This window comes from Ctenopharyngodon idella, chromosome 15, assembly GCF_019924925.1.
Source record: "Ctenopharyngodon idella isolate HZGC_01 chromosome 15, HZGC01, whole genome shotgun sequence".
Lineage (NCBI taxonomy): Eukaryota > Metazoa > Chordata > Actinopteri > Cypriniformes > Xenocyprididae > Ctenopharyngodon > Ctenopharyngodon idella.
This window is the reverse complement of record NC_067234.1, coordinates 26,708,764-26,734,478: the sequence shown is the minus strand read 5'-3', so window position 1 is coordinate 26,734,478 and position 25,715 is coordinate 26,708,764. Positions and strand designations below refer to the sequence as shown.

The window sequence follows — 25,715 nt, the reverse complement described above, 5'->3', positions numbered from 1 at the left end:
GACACTTTGCTGAAGGAGCTTTTATTTAAAATTACTTCATATTATGTTCATATTCATTTTCATAGGAAAATAGTTTTGATACTTTATTCATAACAGCTTTATCCTCAAAAAGAATCAGTAAACACTGAATCACCAAGGCACTTGTATCCCAGACAAAAGCTGTCGGTTTAGGAGGTGTAATCTCAAACAACACTTTTAACATAACACTTTAACTCTTTGAAACAAAACAAAATTAAATAAATCAGTATAAACATTTTAGTACAATGAACTACAACCAAGTCAAACGTGTATGTTAAAAGTGAACATTCGCATGGTAAGAGTGGTAAGTTGAAGGTAAATGTAGTGAAATGTGAAACAATAACTGTTTCTCTTCTTCATGATTAGAGCTTAGTCTGTGGATTTGGTCCTATTGAATATTTAAGTGACTTCTGAAGCAGTGAAATCTTCAAGGACATTTGATACCACACAAAAGGATGTGAACCCACATTTGTAATGGTTTCACAGCTCTGTTGATGTACTGAGGTCATATTGATAGGAGGCGCCTGAGTGACAGTAATGTTCCATAACCAGAAGATGGCAGTGTTGGATGCACAGTAGCAACAATCTAAGCAGGATTTCATCAGTCTGTTTTCTCACTTTCTCTCCCTCTGTTTTCAGAACATACATTACTTTGGTTTCCCATGTTACTTTTGCAGCATTGACTGCTCCCAACTTATGTCCATACTTCAAACTATAAGTTAAAATTGATCCAACTGGACCTTAAATGATACTGTTGTGCAATGCGATAAAGACAAGTCCATCCTTATGAAGATGAAACACACCCCCAAAGAATCCAAAATTGTTGCTCGCATTAAGACTTGAGGTGAGAAAATTCACATGATTGAATCTGTTTGAATCATTTGGAGAATGACTCTGTACCATTTTTTGTCCTGTACCAACATTGATCAAAGCATGTCTATGTCCACCATTAACTTAATGCAGTGCTTTAAATCTAACAGTCAGAATACAGAAAAAAAAAAATCTTTAAAAAAGAGAGAAAAAGGCATTTTCTCTGAACATGTGCGCTGTGCTTAAGTGTTTTCAATCATTTCCCACTGCAAAATAAATAATACCAGCTTCAGGAAAAAAAAAAAAAAAAAAAAAAAAGGCAACCTGATGAGATCCAGCTAATTTTAAGATGACATCTTGTTATATTCTGACTAATTCACAGGTTGCTCACTTGGGTCTGTATGTCAAGACTCAAAAGATACTCATTCCACAGTGCTGGTAAGAGCTTTAAAACTACTGACCAGCTTAAATGCACAGTCGACAGCTCAAAGATGTGGCCAACTGCTCTGGAAAAACAAAATTAGCTCAAATCACACTCCATCCACACCCATCCAGCATAACTTCTTCTGTGCAGAAGGCACGAGTCTAAAGGCTCGGAGGTGAACGAAACCTCTGGTAAAGGTCACATTAAATATGTTTTTGTAGAAGCATATGTGGTTCTAGGTCTCTTCCTCCCACAGACACAGCTGTTTGTGCGGTACATAGTAAGTAAACTGGTAGCCTTTGCTGCAGCTTTTGATGCCACATTTATACGGGTTGCCCCTGCCGGAGACGTCCCTGTTGCGACAGTACTTCAGCAGGCAGGGGTACCATTCCAGTCTGAGATTGTAGCTACAGGAGCAAGGCTGCCACAGGTCCTTCACTGTCCCGCAGCTCTGCAGACTTGGCACCTCCACTGCTTGAGGCTCGAACATGGAACCCTCGACGCCTGAAGAATCGGAAAAATAATTTATTATAGGTAACGATCATTACGCTTCAAGCAATGTAGGTCAGTGAGGTGTTACAGTGATGTGTTCCAGTTAAAACAGTAATGCATCTGTACTAGGTCTAACTACATTAAATTAGATTTACTACAGATCCTTCTCCCCCATAATTTTCACATTTGATGCAGAAAAGTATATATATGAGCAATATCACACAAGTAGATGTGTGATATGGCTGTATATGAGCGGCCAAGTGCCGTAAGCAATCACAGCCTGCCATATCGGATGGCTACAAGTGTGATATTGCATACAACAGTTCGACAGCACAAATGTGTGAATAAATAACAACAACGGAGTGCCTTTAAAACTCTCTTTTGTGCAGAACTACTTCCTCCCGCCATGGACTCAAATCTCAAGTTGATGGTTTAACAATTGAGCCCAAGCCTCCATTACTAATTCTAAAACGCCACTTTAGAACTAGTAACGAAGGAACGTTGAATCGCTTCATTGAAGCCTATTGTATTATGTAGAGTATTATGGTATTATGAGAGAGAGATCGACTAAATGAGTGTATTACCTGCATCTGATATAGCATACATTCTTCAGATCAATGTCAATCATTTTATATCCATTATAAAAAAATCAGTTTGAATGTCCGCTGAGAAAAGTGATATCTTTGTCCTTTTAAAAGTTAAGGGGATTTCCCACAGTCACATATAAGTCACATATTTGAGGTCTAATTAACTACATTCTCATCTAAATAAAACTCTTTAAACTTCATTTCGTGACATAACAACAGTAGTATTTATAAAAAATATGGTGGATTTGCTCGACCGCCATGACAGACGGCGCAAGCGGAGTGATTAAAACAGTGAAACGGTACCAGTACTGATACTGGGAAAATTTTGCATGGCTCTCAGTCATGAGAACCAGAAAGAACTGTTGTATAAATACATATATAAATATCAGTGTATGTATATTATATATATATATATATATATATATATATATACACACACACACTGTGATGCTAATGGGATTTGTTTATTGTTATTTAGTTTACTTGTTTATTAATTTTTAAATTCCTTATTATATTACTATTTTGATTGCTTGTAAGGTGACCTTGGGTATAATGAAAGGCGGCGTTAAATAAAATGCATTATTATTATTATTATTATTATAAATGTTTATTGTTAGCTAATGTTAATTAATGCACTAACTAATGTTAACTAATAGGACCATTGTAAAGTGTTACCATACATTTTTGTTGGGATCAGTATTTCACCATTAAAGCCTCATGTGTCAATGAACATGATCTACAGTATGCAAATTTTTATTATAATTATTTTTACATATTTTGTCTAAAGGTACAATATGCAGTTCAAGTGAAATGCAGTAACAATTTACAATAAGGTTCATTAATTAACATTAGTTAACATGAACTAATAATGAACTGCAATTCTACAGCATTTATTAATCTGTTGTTAATTTCAACATTTACTAATACATTATTAAAATCAAGAGTTGTATTTGTCAACATTAGTTAGTGCACTGTGAACTAACATGAACAAACTATGAATTAGCTGGATTTTATTAACTAACGTTAACAAAGATTAACAAATACAGTAACAAATGTATTGCTCATGGTTAGTTCATGTTAGTTAATACATTAACTAATGTTTAACTAATGAACCTTATTGTAAAGTGTTACCCATCAGGCTTTAGAGGGTTAAGATGTGAAGAACACAATGTCAGCGTTATATTTAAGTGTGCTGGGTTTGGTAGGGTGTAATTAAGGGATCGCAGTGAGCATGCTTGCCTCTGTCCAGCCAGTGTCTGACATCAGCCTCACGCGTGTACACGGCCTCCCGGGCCACACTGCACATGTTGTGGATGTGGGCACTCAGCTGCCACGTTCGTGTCAAATTGACCGCTACGTTCATGCTCAGCATCTCTGTGCTTCTCTTCTCTTCCGCTGTGCGGATGGCCTGGGGATTTTTCTGCAAAATATAAAACAAAGATTTTTAGTATTACTTCTGTCATTCTTTAAAGCTAGATGTTTACAGTCTTTTATCGCACCTTTCATTTTCACACATTTAGGACCTTGGCCGCCCTCCCAGGAACTACTCATCAAAGGCCTTTTACAGCCCTTTTCCTCTGAGATCTTAAATTTAAAACATCACACTCCTACGCAACACAGTTAACCCATGAGCTCAACTCTAACACCCCGGATCTGCTCCCACTCCCAACCTTTCCACCCCAATGACTTCTCCTTGCCCCGTCATCAGCCACCAAGGGAGCCTGAGAGCAGCAGACTGACCTGTCGCAGTCTGGCCATGGACTCGCTGGGGATGATCTCATTGTGGTTGAGTCTCGTGATGAAGCAGAGCGCCTGGTACTGGCTCTGCCCTCTCTCCAGTTCTCCCAGGATCAGCGCCCGGAAGATCTTCACATCCTGAGAAGAAAAACATGCAGTCATCGTTACATTGTGCCACTCCTTAAGACATAATGTTACATTATAACTACAAATACTAAACTCTTTGAGTTGGAGACTTGTATGGCATCAAATACTAGGGCTGCATGATTAATCATATATGAATTGTGACCACGATTTCTTCTTCTCTCGATTATTTAAGCATAATCATCTGCGTTATTTGTGATATATCCAAACATGAATCTCAGTTATACTGTTTGTGATTGTAGTAAATACACTTCTGTGCTACAATACTTGTTTTAATATTTAAAAACATTGAAATAATTTGGAAATATTGTAATTAGCATTAGAAATTTCATTGTTTTAGCTTTCATAATGTAGAATGATAAGGTAAAATATCCTTGCATATGGGTTAAAGGGATAGTTCACCCAGAAATGAAAATTCTGCCATCATTTGCTCATCATAACCTGAGGGTGAATAAATGATGACAGAATTTTCATTTTTGGGTGAATTATCCCTTTAATGTTTTCTTAATTTGTGCTTACAGGAAAGTGCAACAATTCTAATTATTAGAGATGCACTGATGTATCTGCCAGTAATTTGAATCAGTATAAAAGAAAGTATTTTCACTATTGGCTATTGACCGATTGTTTAAAAACAGCCAAAGATCAGGGCCGATTATATCCTATCAATCAAAACAGGGCGGAAAAACATGCTCATACTGCATGTGAAGAAAATCTTTCTTGTGTTGAATTTAGGACAAGTTAAAGCAACAATGGAGCATTAACAGTTTAAGAAATAGCGGCATAAAAGCTCTATTTGACCCTCTGAAGTCTCAGATTTCAAATTCTGTCCATTTTAATCACAAAATTCAAACAATAAATGGCACTCTTAAATGTGACGACAGATCGCTGTAGCGCCTCAATTCAAGCGTCTTTTCTTCCACTTTAATACAAGTTATAGCATGAAAAAACATGCATGAACATCAAACGGTATGTTGAAAATATAGTACAACTTATTGAAATGAATCATGTCTCATGTAATCACTTAATCTGTGTTTCAACCGCGGAAAGATGTCAGTAAAATGGCTTGTGAACAATGTCAATTAACGTAGCATTTACCTTAGGAAAGTTATCCAGTGTTCACAGTTCGTTAGAGAGGAGCTTCACTAAAGAGGAGCTTATTTACTGTTAATTATATATGTATGTTTGAATAAATCTGCCATGAAGACAAGTGCTTATGAAAACTACCTTATGTGCAACTGAGTTGCATACACAAACATTTCAGTTTTTATTTGATTAATTATTACATCTGAAAATAAATAGCAGTTTAATATAATAGTTTGGGCTCTGTTGTTAATTTTAACCTTTAATATTATAGTAATGTACCAAATGAGAGGGTTTCCTGTATAGTTTGCAGCATTGTTTGGGAGAGATTTTTTTTCTTAAGAAAATCAAATTATCGGTAGATATTCTGAATAATCGGCTATTGTATGGGTGGAGAAATTTGGTATCGGTGCATCTCTACTAATTATAAAAGAAATTATAAAAAGAAATTTCTCAAATGAAAACAATTGTGATTAATAATCCCAATTTTTTTTTTTAATAAAATAAAATAATCATGATTATTAAAGTCACCACAAAATCAAAATGGACAACTCTTATTTTTTATGGAATACCTCACTGTATATTATAAACGATTTGTCCGTGCACATAATTATTTAAAAAAAATAAATAAATAATTCAAGAGCCCTTATAATTTTTAATTAAAAAAAACTTGCCCTCCCTCTTGTGGCAACATCTCTTCTCTGATGATGTGTTTACTAGCGCGAGGGCAGGACAACCTGTCACTCACATGAGATCACAGCCCTATCAAATACCCATCGATTTTATCCATTTTGGCTCCTAAATTCTTGCTTTTTAGCATTTGAAAGTCAGCCGTCAACCTTCAAGCTTACAGTCAGATCCTCATTACAACATTTTATAGTGTTTCAGCCTAGAACAACAGAGAGACACTGTATATTTCAGCACATGACTGAGTTGCTGTTAGCAACCAGACCAAATATCTGGCAGCGCCCCCGTGCCCATAAAGACTTCCATGTAAAGGCATTATGGGAAACCCTAGAGAGGAGAGCAGGGCCATTAACCTGTGTACCCATTCATCAGCTTCTCCTTGCTCTGGCATCCTCATGACTCTGCCAGCAGAAGACACACACATTCTCCTCACTCCCTCCTCCTCTTGTTTTTCACAGTAAGGTCTCGAGCACCAAGCCGACAGAAGGGAGAAAGCTTTCAGGGTTTCGTTCGCAAAGTAGGAGGTTTTCTCAGACAATCAAAATAAACAAGCCAAAGCTGTCTTTGTTTGCTCTGGAGCTCTCATCTCATTCTCTTTCTAGAAACTTCCATCTGGTTTCCAGAGTTGGTCAACCTCTAAACTCATGGAGCTCCAGTCTCACTGAGCCTGTGACAGATAGACAGCCAAGAATCATTCACCTCCTCTAATATTCTATTTGAATGACAATGCTCTCTTATTTGTTAGTTTTTCCCTGAGGAGGTAAATTCAGTTCCACAGACAAACTTTGGTCTTGTCCACACTAATACTTTTTAGTTTGAAAACGTATCTTTTCTGGCCTTCCGTCCACACTGAGACATGTTTTTGTCCTACGAAAACTGAGCTTTTTGAAGATACTCTAGTGGATAAATTTGAAGACATTGTTTTCGCATTGTAGTGTGGACTGTGAAAACGGAAGCGTTCAAAAACGATGACACGTTTAGCCATGTGACGCATATTGTACCGATAGATATGTGTTTATACCCAGTATTGTGCCTGTTATATGCTATTCACTTTCACATTGTTGCTAAAGATATGTTACTTCGTACACTTTTCATATCACAGTCCTGCAAAGATGAAAAAAATTTACTCACAATTGGTGTCCTGCGGCAAAACATGAGGGCAGGTGCGTTTTAGACCAAATATATAATGGTGATTGAGTGCGAACTGAATGCATCAATGAATGGGGAGATATTTTGCTAAATAAAATGATCCTGCCAGAAGAATAGCGTGAGAACTTGATTGTTTGTTTCATCTGTATCATCTCAGTGAGCTTACACGCATGCGCAGTAAGGTGAATTTACCGTTTTAAAACTGCACGTTCAAATGTATCCACAATAATGTAGACGTAGTCTTTGTGACTTCTTTCCAATCCAAATGAAATGTTTGTTTTTCTTGCGTAAACTTGGTAAAAATTTGAGAACAAATGACCCGTTTTAATGGAGGACTAGGAGTGCCATTTAAAAATAAAATAAAGACAACAATTATTGATATAATAGTTTAAAAAAAGTATAAATAAATCATTTTACAAACTGACAAATAAATACAAGAAAATTTGGGGCCAGTAACACTGGGGCCATGTAAATTGTAATAATATTTCACAATATTACTGTTTTAACTGTATTTTTGATCAAAACATCAAAGAAAATATTTTAGCATAAGAGACATTTTTCAAAAACATTAAAAAAAAAAAAAAAAAAAAAAAAAAAAAATCGGTAGTGTTTTTTCTTAATGCTTCACCTCATTTATTTTGCCCTTGGTCAAATCTGTGGTTCAAGTACTACCATAGCAGCATACATACTACTACGTTCTAGGGTTGTCAACAGTACAGAGCACTTTTACCAAGTCGATACTGAAATTTTAAAAATGTGACGATACCAGCATTGAGTGCTGTTGAGCGGATTCTTAAACACCTCTGATTGGCGTATTGTGTTCATTCGCTCAACAGGGATCCGCTGATAGAGGACTGCTTCAAACTCTCCCGTGTGTATCTGTGTAAGTGCTCGATGAAGAGCATAAAAGATGTCTATTTACAACATGTTTTTGAAGTGTTGATCATTGCAGCCAATCACAGACATATCTGTTGAGCACGTGAACACAATGGCCAATCAAAGGTGTTTAAGAATCCACTTAACAGCGCTTAAAATGCTAGGGGGAAATTCTGGTATCGTTACATTTTTAAAATTTCAGTACCAACTTGGTACCGAAGTCAGTACTTTTGACCACCCTACTATATACTAGCATCTCTTATTTATGTTCAGAATAGAGTGGTGGAACTATGAAGCATTTTTGTAGGCCAAAACCCGGACGCGAGTTAGCATTTTAGCACTTCCAGTTCCATCGTCCCAAAGTCAATGGGTTTTTTTGAATGGGTTTTTGGTTAATGGCTGAAATAAGGTCTGTGGTTAAGCTCAAGATACTTTCACATTTTATTCTACAACTTAAATTAACCTACCCATGATTTTTTAAAGCTAGTAGTTCGCTTGTAGCCTACTTTTAGCTTTTTGCTTCAGGTGACTGCATTTAGGCTTCAAAATTTAAAAAAAAGTGAAAATGACCTTGATGGACAAATCGTTAAAGTATCCAAGTTTTGTTGATCACAGAGCTTACTTTTTGCGATAATCCAAAAGCCTATGGGAAAATCATATTGGGTTTTTTGTCAAGGGAACCAGCGTGATGCTAAATGCAGATTGGCCTACAAAGTGACGTCATAGTTCCACCACATAGAAATTACATTACATTTACATAGACACTATACAAAATGAAGTAATAAGTACACAAATCCCAATCTGTGAATCAGTACATGTAATGACAGACATCCAATAATAACTTAAAACTATAGTGCAATGAAGAACTGTTCTGCATGGAAGCTCTTCAGAGGACGAAGCAGCAGGAACGTAATTAAAGTGACGGAGGAGGCAGACCTGGTGGAATTACTGCATGGGTGACAGAACAATCAGCAAACACAAGAGGGGGGGACTGAGCAGGCAGTTGTTATTTTAAGCTCTGGCACTAGAAGGACCTCCCAGTCGGCAGAAAGGCGGTTTGGTTTAAGGAACGGAGAGAGGGGTTGCTCTAGGCACTCAATTTAATTACAGGGAAGTGTTGGCGTCACTGCTTTGCAAACACCTTGATGACAACAGGGAGAAACCCTGCGAGCTGACACTGTACAGGTAAACCACTCACATCTGCTTATGCAAGTTGATGATATCGGTAGCTCAATCATTGATTTCTCTTTACAACTATTCTTTATCTTCATTGCTCTGCAATTTCCTCTTTCCTTATCTGAGGCGAGTATCTCATTCGCTTTCCTCTGGGGTCCTGTTACAATTCTCTGTTTGACCCCCTCCATGCAGAAACATGTCTAAGCCGGGTTAGTGAGTAAATACTTCAGTCATGTAGATCCTCAGCTCAGTTCTTCATTCATTCAACCTCCAACCTTGCCCAGGTCTGTCAAATGACCAGATTAGAGACTAAACATAAATCTTGGTGCAGAAGAGTTTATTTTGACAGTCCTGAAGAAATATATCTCTGAAGTCAAAGCAAACACTAGCTTCTGCTCCTGGTCCTGCTTCCTGCTGCAGGATCACGGCGTGTTTGTTTGGACTATGCTGTTGACGTCTGACAGTGGCATCATCGCGAAGTTTGGCAATGCTTTCACAGTCTGTTCCAAATGTTGCTTATGCCATAAAATTCACGTCAGACATGCCCGATGTCGATTTATCATCAAGAACAATAAAGTCATAGCTTGTTGGCTTGTGTTCTTGCTGTACCAAAGATATTTTGAAAAACTTTGTCCATCCTATGAAAGTCAGTGGAGTCCAAAACATTTTTTTCAAACAGATTATTATTTTTGTTCCACAGAATAAAGTCAGAATAAAGTCAAACAGGACTGGAACGACATAAAGCTTAGTACATAAATTTATGTGATTGGGTGCACTGTCCCTTTAACATAACTAAAGCCAAGTGCACACTACAAGACGAGAAGCTCATCACTTCTTGTTGCTTTATGCTTTGTTTTGGAAGTTTTTGAACTTGTAACTTAAGCGATCACTGTTCAGATCTGAATCTGTGGTAGTTTATATAACACTAGCCTTCCAACTTCATGTTTGTTTGTGTCCCTTAAACATAAAACACCCTCTAAATTCATCTCTAGAGACAAGCGACTACGACAGAAGAGATAAAATGCATTTTTGTTAATTGTGCCACACTACTATGCAGTGACATTGATGAATTATTTTAAAAAAACATGTCAATAACATGCTCTTTGTTCTGCCACAATAAAGATGGTTGTTTTATGTTTGCAAGTGCTTTCTTCTGTAACAACTGGCATGAATAATGTCTACCCAAGAGGCCTTTAGTGGAATTGCTTAAGATCCCTGTTTGCAATATAATGCACATGTTGTCATTAAAAAACTTTGTTCTTGCCAAAACACAAACACGAATTACACAAGAGAAATGAGAAAACTAAATGTTGTGCAAAACAAGAGGGCATCTACTTCAAGATTTCACATTACATGCATTATTAACATCTGTATTACCATCTCAAAGTCAAAAATCTGCTAAGGGGATATAATGGAACAACAGTTTAAAAAAGTGATTTTTCACTATTATTTAAAACGGGATCTGCATTTTCATGGGTTTAAAAAAAAAAAAGATTTTTGTTTTAAGAGACAATAAAAACAACTTGTGCATCAAATCATTTCCTGGTAAAAAATGAACTTGACTTTCAAAAGTCAACGAATTTGCAACAGCTAAATGTATAATTTTTGACAAGCCAAACATGTGCCTCTATTTAAGCCACAAAATAAACTTCATTTTGTAAAATAAGTATAATGAACTACGCAAAAAGCATTTCGAAAGTCTCATAGTTTACCCCTCACAGGACGTTTTTACGTCCATCAAAAACGTTTGGAATATTAGAACTAAAAACACTGACAAAAACACACTCATGTGCATCAATCACATCACTGAATACTTGCCAGCTAAGAAATAAAAATTTACCTTACAATCCATCTGTTTTTAAATCCACATTATAAGAATATCACAAAATCGATGTCTGTCAAAAAATAACGTGCACAATACATGGTAGTATTTACGAGAAGCAAAGCTTCAGCAAATACAAGAATTTCCTGGAAGGAGTGAGAAAATAGCGGCCTGAGATGATAATATGCATAATACATAATGTACGTGAATATAATTTGTTTTGAAATACTTTAAATAAGTGAAATACTTCACACATACTAAAGAGAACAAACACCAATCCAACTGAAAAACTTTGCTGAGTCTGTGAACATCGTTCAACGTGTTGGTTTTGACGGACATTTTTGTTACACAAACTCCGCATTCTGATTCTGGCATTCCTGATTTGAACATTTTCAATAATTTTCTATTCTTAACTGATCTTTTTCCTCATAATTTCGGCAATAGATGAACTGTTAAATGAGTGATTTTGAGATGAGTTCCTGTAGTCGTCTAATTTGACTCTCATATGCTGATGTAATATATATCATAAACTTGACAGGTGATTTTTATAAAAATGTAGCTTGCAGTTGTTTAAAAGATTAAGGCAAATATCTAGTTTGATAAAATGTTTAAATTTTCCAATAAAAGATGATAATTTTTAGATGATTTATTACATTCAATTACACCTTAGCAGCTTTTGACTCGTAAACTACGGACAGATCTATGGATTAATTTGATTAGATGAAAGATATTAGAGATCCTTCTCCACATTACACAACATTTACCCTTAGGCCCAAAACATGCATATATATGTGAATGCAAGGTTTCACACATCATATATTTGAAAATCTGTCTTAACACAATTCATAATGTGCTATATTAGTAAACACTCTTCTTATCAACAGTCAGTTTTCTGGAGGACCAACAGTTTATACAATAGCACACATTCAACTGTTGACATGTTTATAGCTGCTACCTGAGTCACAACACATCTGTATTAATAGCAAAGACATTTGAAGGTAACTTTAAAGCTCCCTTGAGATCCTTTTACTACCACATAAGTACGTACAACCGCATGTTCGCCAATATTGATCTGAGTAAAGTATGTTTCCGAGACATTTCCAAGTCATGAGTCATTAGAAAGTTGTTTTGGACCCCATTGTCTTTCATTGTACAGACAAAAACAGTTGAAACACTCTTCAAAATATCTTCTCTTTTGTTCCACAGTAGAAATTAAGTCATACAGGTTTGAAACGACATGAGAGGTGAGACATAAATGGTGACAATTTTCATTTTTTGGTGATATTTCCCTTAAGCCAAGTCACTAGACTGAAGTAATCAAGGCTGAGTCAGAATGCAGGTATGCATGCTTTGAAATTTCCCTTGTGAAACAAAATTCCAGATTGGCAAGACTTCAAAGATCAATGATTTTGCATATAACCAAACATCCCGAGCAGTTAAAAGGTAACTAAGGGAAAGATTTAGCCTAAGATTAATACACACAAATAACAAGGCACGCAGACATGTTCCAGAAGAAACAGATATGCAAAATGTTTATGGTAAATGTGGTTCCTCTTCAAGGAGAAATTACGTAAACGCTATTGTGTAGAATTTCTGTTTAACTGGATTACAGCTCGTTATGTGATGGCAGAGATGTTTAATTGGTTTTCTAAGAAGGCTGGTGAAAAGGCACAGGTGCATGCCAGCATTTAACCTTTCGCTCTGATGAACAGCAACCTCGGACAAAAGACAGAGCGTGGGAGAAATGCCTGTGGTGGTTAAGTACAAGAGGAATTTGAGGTCTTACACACTTAAGAACAAAAACATTACATGTATTGCACTAAATAAAAGTCAGCGAAGAAGGAAACAAGCAATTCTGTTTTGGCAACATTTTAAAGTAGATTTCCTCTGAATATGACACCAAAAACCAAACAACATGACAAAAATAGAGGCACTTGGCTCTTATGGTAATGGAAGACCATTGCTGCCACCGGGTTGTCTCCGTGTGACCTTTGACTCCTATTTGGCATGTGGCTAACTTGAGCTCCTGCGGGACAGCAGGGACGTCTTTACCCTGTTTCAGCTGCCTGATTGTGCTTCACACTGATTTATGCTCATCTGCTCTAGTCAAGATCATGGCGCTACCTCCTATGGGCTGTTAACTTCTTCCACAAGCATCTTAAAACGAACCAAACATCTGGATTTGGAACAAAAGCTTAAGTGTTTAATAATAAATCAAGATCTTAAAGCTGATGGCTCTTTACAAACATTACACCAATATTTCAACACCCCATACCAAGTCAAAGGTATTGCACAAGACCCAGAGGGAGACGTCAGAGCGTGGGAGAAGAAAAGACAAGACCCAAACGTAGCAGGGACGATTCATGCTGTTCCTGTAAACTATAAGAGGAAGTACATCTCATTTCCATGAAGATATGCCTCATCAAGAAAACAAAAATGCAACCCTAGGTTATACAATGTCTTTCACCAGAAAGTTTGACTTAGGAAGAACTGATGTAACCCAAGGCTTGATTCATAAAGCAATGAGTCAAACAGATCATGGGTTATATATTCTCTTGTGGCTGTCGCTTTGGAGTGGCTTTAAGGAAACAGCTCATCCTGAATGATAAAAAGCATGTTTAACTATGCAAACTAATGCTGGTAGCATAGTGAATGTATTATGAGTAGTAAAATGCTCTTCATCTCCCTTCAGGGTCCAAAATAACACTCACCAAGTGCCTAATGCAAATAAAAAACAGCTTTTGTGAGTAAAGAAAATGGTAACACTTTAGTATGGGGAACATATTCACTATTAACTATGACTTTTCCCCACTCAAAAACCTCCTAATTTATTGCTTATTAATAGGTAGTTGGTGTAGCGGTTAATGGATTAGTTCACTTTAAAATGAAAATTGCCCCAAGCTTTACTCACCCTCAAGCCATCCTAGGTGTATATGACTTTCTTCTTTCTGATAAACACAATCGGAGTTTTATTAATAAATATCCTGACGCATCTAAGCTTTATAGTGGCAGTGAGCGGGACCAAAGAGTATGAAGCTGAAGAAAGTGCATCCATCCATCATAAACATACTCCACACGGCTCCGGCTAATAAAGGCCTTTTGAAGTGAAGCAATGTGTTTGTGTAAGAATAATATCCATATTTAACAAGTTATAAAGTACTACAAGTTATACAGTAACAAGTTATACTGAAGGCGTAGGACGTAGCGTAAGGGCTTTGAACTGCGAGAGGCATTACACTTTCGTCCTAAGTTGAATAAGCCACCAAAATGGAAATATGAGGAACAAAATCACATCTTCATGTTTTTAGCGAAAAAAATAATATATATTTAAATTAACATATTTATGGTTTGAATTCTTCCGCCACTGGCAAAAAGTTGTGCATCATTCAAACCAGTGACTGAGGAAGAAATTATCACGTTGATTACGTACGTACACTATATGAAGCTAAGGTACAAAGATAGCAATCTTCAGCAATCAAACTGATGATATGAAATTTGCTTGTGACGATTTATGAAACATGAAGACAGTCCATTTGAGCTCACACAGCAGGGATTTTTTAATGCAATCTGTGCTCTGCAATCAAGTGTTTTACCAAATTGCAACACACAGTAAAATACTGCTATGCTAAAAGAAGACTGCTGTACTTGAAAGTACAAGAAAATTAAGGTTCAAAAATCAGCATATTTCTGTTTCTCAGTGCTCAAAATATTTTAACACTGACGTTGCTCGAATGTGCTCTGGATCAACTGACTTGAACGGTTCAGCACTTTGCATAACAGTGTCTGTGGGTAAATGAGGCCTCTTCTTTCTCAGCAGCATTCAAAGGGTCAACATCTGCCTTATTCTGGCTTGAATTAAGACATCACCTTGTAGCCAAAGATGTTCTGCCTGTTGCCGACACACTTGAACATTAAAATGTGAACTTAACTGTAACTAGTTATGAGAGACACCGCACACAGTTTCCTGATTTGTAAGCAGCATCTTTTGTGTGGTGCAAAAACCATATTTTACAAGGATTTTAAAGGTGAAATGTGCTGTCCTGATGAATAAAATCATCTCTAAATCCAGCATATTGCAATGCAATATTTATACTGCACCACTCATGCAGTGTATTAGTTCCTTTATTGTAATGTAAAACAGCAAAGTCTACACAACGGGTGTGGTCTGTCATTCATATTGACATAAGTCTTTTAAACATATATTGTGTCATAATGAGAGCGGTTGTTCAAGCCTGTGCGGTGTGTAGTTAAGGTCACATCCTCCATTTCACATGTTTCAGAATCAGTGGCACATTTTGAAACAGGTCGGACTGGATGGCATCCAAAGACCCAGCACGCGGATTGAAAAACTGGGACATAAAAGACAGACAAGTTCCCACAAGTGACAATATGACAAATTCAAAAGTGAAACAACGTCAAAATTCCACTGAACTTATGATGAGTTGCTAATACCAGAGTCAACACAACATGTTCTTGACACAAGCAACAATAAATGATTGCCCTAAAGTTGAATATAATACAATAAATTTTCCAGCTAGCTCAAACGTTATGGGCTGATAAGATTTCAAAGTAAAGAGGAAGGTTGGCTTGTGTCCAAGCAGGTCAAAGATATCCCAATAGGGAGATGAGCATAAAAGCAGACGCTAGGCTCCTCGGTTGGCAGCGGATGCGAGCTGATATGAATTCATCTTCACCACTGCATATGCTGCCGATAGGCAGAGGCAGAACGCTGAGAAACACAATACAACTAGAAAGACAACAGAACCGTTTAATAGAAAAGCTTGAGTTAGAGATGAAAGATTCATGTAATCACACATAGTATCTCTCTTCCACATAACAGTCACCGCTGGATTGTGATGTGTTACTCTAATTGCTGCAGCTTGAAACAGTCGAAGTAGGCCAAATGGTAAAAAAAAAAACCTCATACAGCCCACACTTTTTCCACACTAACTGGAAAAAAGGCCAGTCTGTTACTGAGATATTTTTTTATATATATTATGAAAATGTATGCTTAAAAAAATGGCCACAACCACTGACATATTTCCTTGTAGATATGCGTGATATTCCCATCTCATCTGATTTCCATTGAAACTGGAACTGAACAGTAACAAAACAACAAGCTGTTACATAACTTGTAGAGATGGGTAAACTGTATTTGAATATGAAAGCTTGTTTCCGCAACTGAATAAAAAATAAAAAAGGTGATTGCGACTATTTTTGTGACAATTCTGACTTTTTTTCTCGCAATTGCGTGATATAAACTTACAATTCTGTCTTTATTTCTCACAATTGTGACTTTAGGCCTATATCCTGCAATTGTCAGAAGCTTTCCATTCTTAAAAGTACCCCTTTATTGATGCCATGTAAATAAATACTTATATATGCTTTATATATATATATCAGTCGGAGCGTGAAAGTCACATGGCTTCGTTACGTCATAAGTGTTTCGAAATTTCAATGGTTCACGTGACTTTGGCAGTTTGATATGCGATCTGAACCACTGATTCGAAACAAAAGATTCGTAAAGCTTCGAAGCTTCATGAAAAGCAGTGTTTTGAAATCGCCCATCACTAGATATTGTTGAATAAAGTCGTTATTTTGTTTTCTTGGCGCACAAAAAGTATTCTCGTCGCTTCATAACATTAAGGTTGAGCCACTGTAGTCACATTAACTGTTTTAAATACGTCTTTAGTAGCTTTCTGGGCATTTGAAAGTGTAAATTAACTTTCTGTCAATGCAGGCCTCACTGAGCCATCGGATTTCATCAAAAATATCTTAATTGGTGTTCTGAAGATGAACGAAGGTCTTACAGGTGTGGAACGACGAATTTTCATTTTTGGGTGAAATAACCCTTTAGCAAATAGAAAATCTTTATTATTATTATTATTATTATGAAGTGTAGCCGAGTAAGAAAGAAGTAAAAAAAAAAAAATAATACAATACTCATTTGCTGAATCTGGTCTAAAATATGCCAAGGTTGGCATTTCATCCATGTAAATTCCACAACAACAGAAAACTAAACCAAAGCAGCATTCACTCTGATAAATGAAAGAAATGAAGAGCTATGCTACATCAAATTTGCCATCAAACGCCTATGTAGAAAAGAAAAGATAATAAAAGAAAAACGCTACATCTTTGTAAATCAAATCCAGAGGGTTCACTTAGCACCTGATTAGGCGGGTGCCAGAATAACCATACTTCATTCAGTAATATTCCTAATGAATGAATATTTGTCTTCCTCCATCCTGTTAAAGCCCTTTCAGTGTAGTAAATCCAGTACGGCAGCTGGAAGTCATCATTAATTCAACTTTCCATAAATCCCTGAGATACAGGGGAAACACAAGATGAGAACCACATGTGAGAAGAATGGAGACAGGCCTGCCAGTGGAACTGATAAAAAGAGGAAAGGAAAAGTTCAAGCCTTCCCAAATGTGATCCAAACCCCCACACTGACCACGTCTGTGTAGGATCAGGGGACGCGAGGGGCAGAGGGCTGCTGACGTGACTGAACTGAGGCGGATGAGGGCAGTGACAGTGCCACGGCTAATCCTGATGGTATGATCACCAGTGAAAGAATCTGACCTCAGGTCAGAAGTTCATCACTAATGTGGATGATTTAACACAGAGACACTGTCTTTAACGGCACAAGGAAGGAAAAGTAACCACTTCTCAAATTACAAGTTAATCACCAATATTTGAGGCTTTATCACTGTAGATGATCTGGTAAATGACAAATGTAGTAAAGCTAGAAATGTAAGTAAAATGATCCAAATCTTATAGGTTTTGAGGAGATATCTTGAATGGACTGTAATTTGCTTTGGATTACAGTGCCAGCCAACTAAACAAATATTAATGTAACTCTATAAAAGTTTTGTGGAACTCCAAAATCACATTCACAACTTCTGCTTCTTAAAATATTTTAAGATATTGAACATAGCATTTTTTGTTTACCAAGTTTGTTCTTCAGAGTGTTTCTTAATATGAAATATAATAAGACTTAGGCCTGTTAAAGTCCTCAAATGTAGGAATTGACATTGCACAAATAATTCACCCACTGTGAATGGGAAATGAATCATGAAAAAAGTCCAGCATTCCAGCACACTTCTGTGACATTACGTGACTATCTGATTAAACAAATACATCCTGGCCACAGTTTCAACTTACCTGTTTGAAATCGGCCACAAAAGTTATAAGAGTGCCATCTCCTTGTTTAAACTCCACAGTGATGGAGTCTTTCTCACTGTCCGCTTCCAGAAGTTCATCTGTGATCTGTCCATCGGCCAAACGAACCCTCACCTTCAGCTCAGAAGCAGACCCGAGAGTTACTGACAGCGTGAGCAGCCAAACCAACACAGTTAACCGAACTGAACCCGGTGAAATCCACCTCGCAAACATTCCAGATAATCCTAAATCTCAGAAGGAGAATCCACTGGTATAACAGTCGCTGATGCGGTTCGACTCATTCCAAAAGACTCTTCAGATAGACTCCGCTATCTCCTCAAAACATCACAGCCGTTCCACTTTCACAACTTCATCCATATTTTTTGGAAGCTGGATATACAAATGAATTCATAAAGTCTTTTAAAACAGGTCCAGAGACTTTTCACGTTTGGTAAATAAACATTTAAGAGAGCCGCGTCACACAGGGATCAATCTGGTGTTTCCACTCGTCTCGCGCCTCTCATTGAGGGAACTTTGATTCGTGATCTCTTGCCGACTCGCGCTCTTGCCAATGACGCTCGCGTTCATTCAGTACACTGCGCTTCACGCTGACTTCAATCTTGGTTTCTGTTTTTCTCCTCTGGAGTTTTGCCTCTCTCTCCTAGTCTTGCGGATTCGTCACTTCCTTCATTATCCAAAGTGCAGCAGTCCAACGGGCTCCCAAAGTTTCGCAGGCAGCGCTCGAAAACTCTTAAAGGCGTAGCGCCCTCTTAAATAACCGTCTGATTAATACACAACTCCCAGATGTATTCCTAGCACTAAACTCTTCATGTAATATAGGTGGTTTATGGATCATATTCATTAACAAATCAGAAAATAAATATATATTTTTTATAACTTTTTTTGAAGGTCACTTTAGAATTTGCTGTTAGCCTCCTGAGCATCAGAAATTCATGAATCTAAGCATGTTTGCTCAGAATGACTTGTTCTCTATATTTACAAAGTTTTGAGAAGTTTGGACTTTGTGCACACAAGATATAGACATAAAAGTCATAATGTGTCATACCAGAGAATGTTGATTATTGTTAAAAATCAACATTCTTTTGATAGCTTTTTGCAAGCATGGTCTAAAGATGATGTGTGTAAAGTTTGGTGAAGGTCTGACAAACAGCATAGATGTTTGAAAAATAATTTTTTTAACAAATTAAATGGCAGATAAAGTTTTTTAGATAATCATAAAAATGAGATTTTCTATTGTTGGGGCTTAAAGCAATAATTCAGAAGAAACAAGAATTTTGATTATGTCAATTTTGATTATGTTGCAGAGTTAAAAGAATAGTTCACCCAAAAATGAAAATACTGACATTATCTATTCACCCTAAAGTTGTTCCAAACCTGTATGAATTTGGCGCCATTGTACGGAGCCCCGGACATGACATGCAGGAAAAAAATAGTAGGCTAAATCGTGCACACAATTTACTAATTCGTTCCCTCAATTTACTAAATCGTGCGCACAATTTACTAATTCGTTCCCTCGATTTACTAAAACGTGCGCACGATTTACTATTTCGTTCTCTCGATTTATAAATCATGCGCATGATATATAAATCGAGGGAACGAAATAGTAAATCATGCGCACGTTTTAGTAATTTGTTAACTCGATTTACTAAATCGTGCGCACGATTTACTAAAACGTTCCCTCAATTTACTAAATTGTGCGCACAATTTACTAATTCGTTCCCTCGATTTACTAAAACGTGCGCACGATTTACTATTTCGTTCCCTCGATTTATAAATCATGTGCATGATATATAAATCGAGGGAACGAAATAGTAAATCATGCACACGTTTTAGTAATTTGTTAACTCGATTTACTAAATCGTGTGCACGATTTACTAAAACGTTCCCTCAATTTACTAAATTGTGCGCACAATTTACTAATTCGTTCCCTCGATTTACTAAAACGTGCGCACGATTTACTATTTCGTTCCCTCGATTTATAAATCATGTGCATGATATATAAATCGAGGGAACGAAATAGTAAATCATGCGCACGTTTTAGTAATTTGTTAACTCGATTTACTAAATCGTGCGCACAATTTACTAAAACGTGCGCACGATTTACTAAAACGTGCGCAAGATTTACTAATTTGTGAGCTCGATTTACTAAATCGTGCGCACGATTTACTAAAACGTGTGCATGATTTACTATTTCGGTCCCCTTGATTTATAAATCATGCGCATGATTTATAAATCGAGGGAACGAAATAGTAAATCGTGCACACATTTTAGTAAATCGAGGGAACACAATATAAATCGTGCGCACGATTTAGCCTACTATTTTTTTCCTGCATGTCATGTCTGGGGCTCCGTACCATTGCCTTCCTTAGTATGGAAAAAAAAAAATACTATGGAAGTCAGTGGGATCCATCAACTGTTTGGTTTCCGACATTCTTCAAAATATCTTCTTTTGTGTTTAGCAGTAGAAACAAACTCATACAGGTTTGGAACAACTTGAGGGTGATTAAATGACAGAATTTTCATTTTTTGGGTGAACTATCCCTTTAATTGTTAAATTGTGTTAGTTATTAAAGCACCACCTTGAGGCCGATTTTAACAAAATTTGGTACAATATTCATTTTCACACAATGTACAAATATATACATTTTTGTAACTGTATCCTATTCAGATTTGCTGTTATTAGCCACTGAAATTTGATTGTCTGCTGGTGGCCATGTTTTTTTTTTTTTAAGTATCCAGGTCATATTGGAGGATATTTTAGGACATCCACCAAATAAGATGCATTATACCAATTTTCGACTTCATACACTTATGGAGTTATAATTGTTTTTTAGTTGTATTGTTTTTTAATTGTATGAAACTTGGTTTGCATCCTCAGAATGTCCTGTTGTCTTTGTCAAGTTTTGTTAAAGGGTTAAATGGGAGTGTGTATCAAACTGCCAAAGTCACATGAACCATTGAAATTTTGAAACGTTTTGAAACACTTATGACGTAGCGAAGCCTCATTTACTGAAATCACGTGACTTTGGCAGTTTGATACACGCTCCGAACCACTGATTCGAAACAAAAGATTCACAAAGCTTCGAAGCTTCATGAAGCAGTTTTTTGAAATCGGCCATCACTAGATATTGTTGAATAAAGTCGTTATTTTGTTTTTTGGGCACACAAAAACTATTCTCGTCGCTTCATAACATTAAGGTTGAACCACTGTAGTCACATGAACTGTTTTAAATATGTCTTTAGTAGCTTTCTGGGCATTTGAAAGTATTAATTAACTTGCTGTCAATGGAGGCCTCACTGAGCCATCAGATTTTATCAAAAATATCTTAATTTGTGTTCCGAAGATGAATGAAGGTCTTACGGGTGTGGAACGACATGAGGGTGAGTAATAAATTACATTATTTTCATTTTTGGGTGAACTAACCCTTTAAGCTTGGACATTTACAACCTGTAAAAAGGGGCATTGCCTCTCCAGTTAATTAACTTATATTTTTACAAAGCTTCAAAGTTTTTAAGAAAATCCAATATGGTGGGAAGAAATTTTATAAACAGAAATGAAAGATATATTTGTAGGGCTTGACTCAGGGATTCAGGGGAAAAAGAATTTTGTTTATAGCAAAAGTTATGATCCAAAATGTGAATTGCCATAATATAGCAGCACCTAGAGTAGTGAGTTTTATGATCAAAGCTCTGTCGTTTTAACTGTGGAGTTCAAAACATATACAGTAATGCAATGCAATACAACAATAATTGAGAGATGTACAAAAAAAGTTCCTCAAAAGCCCGTTTTTTTATTTCACGCTGATTATCTGAAGCGGAGCTCTAACAAAACTAGAGTAATGGTTTCCATACACCAGACCTGGAAATGTTTACAGTGCTAGAAGTGGCATATTACACAGTGAATAACCTCTTGAGGAGAAGATCCTCCAGCTGTGGCTCATCAGAGCTCTCATTTCCAGGTGATGTGTTTCTTGCTGGGTGGCCCAAGTATGTGACCTCCTCAGGGAGCACATCACCGCTGGGCACATGTGCTGGAGAGCTTCACTGGAGGAGAAAGCAAATAGACAGCCTGTGGTCTTGAGTAAACACTGTCAGCTGGGTCAGGACACTGGTCAATACAGGTGATATATTGGAGTGAAGTTCAGGTAAACATGTCCTTTTGTGACTGGCTAAACTAAAGCATTTACAGCTTTGGAGGAGGTAAAAAAGACAGAGAGAACGGATATTATAGTCACTGCCGTTTGACCAGCTGTTACTTCACTTTGTTTTGTATGTTTGCATCAACATTGACTGGAACAAAAAAATGTGTTCAGCGCTTTTTTAAACTAGAATTATCCTGACATCTTTGCATCTGCCACCAGACAGCTCAATTAAAATATTTAAAGTTTTTTCTTGCTTTACATCTTTTTTTTTTTTCTTTTTTTTTTTACTTTCTTTGGAAAGGAAATCATGCATTTACAATCTTTCCAAGTTAGTACAAAGTGTCATTTGGCATCCTGTGGTAAGGTTATAGTTTATATACTTATGTGAATCATTAACAAGACATTCACTAGTTTAGCTATCAGACACACACATACACAGCACTGCATACTGGAACAGGCCTTTGTTCACTGGGCACCACTAAACACATTAATAATACAGAAAAGAAATTTGTCTATGTGAAGGCCAAGTATGGTAACCCAAACATGGAATTTGTCCTCTGCATTTAACCCATCCAAGTTAGTGCTCACTTATTAGGAGTATATTGACATTTTGTCATTTTGCTGCAGCACCCAGGGAGCAATTGGGGTTTAGGTGCCTTGCTCAAGGGCACCTCAGTTATTTCCCGCCAGTGTGGAGGATTAAACCCACAACCTTTGGATTACTAGTCTGACTCTCTAACCATTAGGCCACGACTGCCCTATTTTTCAGCAGTGTGACAGTACAGTAGTTCAGCTATGTATGTAGCTTTTCAGTAAAGAGCTACTTTTTCCAGTAAGTAATGTGACATAACTTGTGATGTTTTTGCCTCGCAACTGATGTGGTCACATTAGCTAAATTTCATGTGCAAAAAAGGTCAATTGTCTATTGTCAACAGTGTTGGGTGTAACACATTACAAGTAACGCAAGTTACGTAATCAGATTACTTTTTTCGAATAACTAGTAAAGTAACAAAATAAGAAGAAATGCCTTTCCATACCAGCAGGTGGCAGTAGCTGAACAGCCAATCAGAATGATCAGATGGCCCGACTGACCAACGAGCTCTGACGCCGATTCAACATGTCGAATCGGCCGAAAAAAGCAGACGAGGACCAACTTCAGCCGATGGTGTGGAACACACTGAGAAAACTTAGTCGGCCGACAAACAAAAACTGCCCGGCGGCTGACCATTGGCTTGGTGTGTTCCGGGCTTTAGATTTAAAACAAAATAATAATTTTTACAAATAATTTTTTCAAAAAAGTAACGCAAATTACTTTGTTTTCCCATTTAGATACTGACACCTCTCCTGTCCCCATCATGAGAGTAAGGTTGCATTTCCCTCAGCCTGAGACTTATTCATTTCACTTTTGGTGTGAAAGGGTCTTTACATTTGCCATAAATAGAATTTTTTTTTTTTTTTAAATCAAACAAGCAAGCCTAGCCCAGTTGAGAAAAAGTAAGGCAAAAGTAATACAATGCATTACCTTCCATAAAAAAGTAACTAAGTAATGCAATTAATTACTTTTTCAGGGAGTAACGCAATATTGTAACGCATTACTTTTAAAAGTAACTTTCCCCAACACTGATTGTCAATATGTATGAAGCACAGCTACACAGAAGTCACTATCAAACCAATCACCTTTCTGTTGGTCAATGCAGTGAATCCACATGACAAACTTCTTCACACAAAATTCCCAATCACATGGATTCCTGTTGTGGATTACACCAATAATTTGTATGCTCATTTAGACGAAAATTACTTCCATTGTCAATAGTGTAGCGATGCATGAAGCACCACTTACTCAGAGATCATTTCCAAGCGAAGCATCTTTATATTGGTAAACATGGTGAATTTGCATGTTCAGAGTTTAACAAACTTGAATCTGATATGAAATCTGAGTGGTGGAAATGTTTCGCCTTCTGCATCCCTCATTTGAAATTCTCAGTCGTGTAGATTCCTATTGAGATGGCTGCGTTTCACACATGGAATTTTGCTGTACAAAGGTAAATGTAACTGCACCTTACAGTTCGGTTCATAAACCAATCACTGATTCATTTGTAGCGGTGGGAAGCACAATTAATTAAACAGAACAATTCACAAGTTCATTTGAGTCCCTACCCAAAAGTACCTGTGCGGCATTTACATCTTTTTTGTAAAAATATATATTTTGTTAAAATCTGATGTTCATCATGTTTTGTCTTAGTTATTTAGATTAGGGTGTTTCTAGTTTTATTAGTTATGTTTAGTTTACATTTTTCAATTTATGTGTAATGGAGTAACCCTAATTGAGATTCTCATGTGCCGGACAAATAGGCTACTCTGACTGATAGATTTTATTTTGAGTTATTTCTGAAATATTCTCACTTTTTCAAAAGGTTAGCTTCACTTTGCTACTTCGAAAACTGCAGTTCCCCAACATTGTCCCTATCTATACCAATGCTGTTGCGTGCCAGGCGTTTGGTGTGTTTGATCATGAGTGTGAGGTTTGTTGTCTCAATACGTAGAGCAATGACAGAAATACGATGAGTAGGACATGCACCGACGAGTCTAGCCACTGTTTTTGTTCCATTGTAATCGTCATCTATACCACCTTAGGATCATCATTACCTGCTGTGTGCATTCGTCCCTATTCAAAGATTTAGAGCTCATACATGCACATGTATGTAATAAAGGCCTGTGTAGGCATAGCTCCTATAATGAGGTGACAACCAGGTAACCCTTCACATAAAAGACATCTTGTATGTTTTCACCCAGACTGTCTCTTAACGGATGTGCTCTGTCTAATGAGCCTGTAAAGCCTGAAAGGTCTGCAGGTGCATTCATTCAAACTGAATTCCTCTAAACATCCACAATGAGGTGTTGCAATGACATAATAACTTAGGAAACAATATAGAAATAAAGCATTCTGCCACCTATTTCTTCTTCTTTCAAAGTAACAACAAAGAAATGTTTGTCTTAAGAAAATGTCCTGAGAATGTGATGCTTGGCAAGAATGTTTGTGTGGTATTTGGGTTAAACTTGTGCTTGTTTCTGAAGATTTCTAATGCAGAATTCCCCACACAGAGGATTTACACCACAAAAGGGCTTTTCACAATTGAAATAGTTAACCCTGGGTCATTCTAAACCCCGAGGTAAACAGAATCCTGGGTTATCTTGCTTCACGTTTCACACTGCTCATAATTCACTTGAGGCTAACAATTAATCGTGGGTATTCATAAGCTGACATTTCACACTGTACATTCCTAAACCCCGGGTTAACGTTCTTATTTGCATATTTGCGTTGTCAGTGTCATTGATTGGATAAACGCAGCGCGCGACCTGTTTACATAGCTTGCAACCTTGCGTTGCCG

The 25,715-nt window shown here is 37.0% G+C and overlaps 1 protein-coding gene across 1 annotated transcript; it reads right to left on the bottom strand.

Annotated features, from left to right (window-relative positions):
* Positions 1-5: 5 nt before the first annotated feature.
* oafa (OAF homolog a (Drosophila)) lies at positions 6-18,889 on the bottom strand. Its single transcript, XM_051862503.1, has 4 exons — positions 18,167-18,889; positions 4,072-4,206; positions 3,571-3,751; positions 6-1,756 (listed from the first exon to the last, which is right to left on the bottom strand). Exons 1-4 carry the CDS (start codon positions 18,395-18,397, stop codon positions 1,488-1,490), a joined length of 816 nt encoding a protein of 271 aa, XP_051718463.1. The 5' UTR covers positions 18,398-18,889; the 3' UTR covers positions 6-1,487.
* Between the last annotated feature and the right edge of the window lie 6,826 nt (positions 18,890-25,715).

What these genes read in the sequence shown, in the direction of transcription:
- oafa (XM_051862503.1), bottom strand. Translation starts at nt 18,397, where the DNA reads ATGTTTGCGAGGTGGATTTCACCGGGTTCAGTTCGGTTAACTGTGTTG. An exon ending in CCATGGCCAGACTGCGACAG is followed by an intron (nt 3,752 to 4,071) that starts GTCAGTCTGCTG and finishes TATATTTTGCAG; the next exon opens with AAAAATCCCCAGGCCATCCG. An exon ending in CAGACACTGGCTGGACAGAG is followed by an intron (nt 1,757 to 3,570) that starts GCAAGCATGCTC and finishes CCGATTCTTCAG; the next exon opens with GCGTCGAGGGTTCCATGTTC.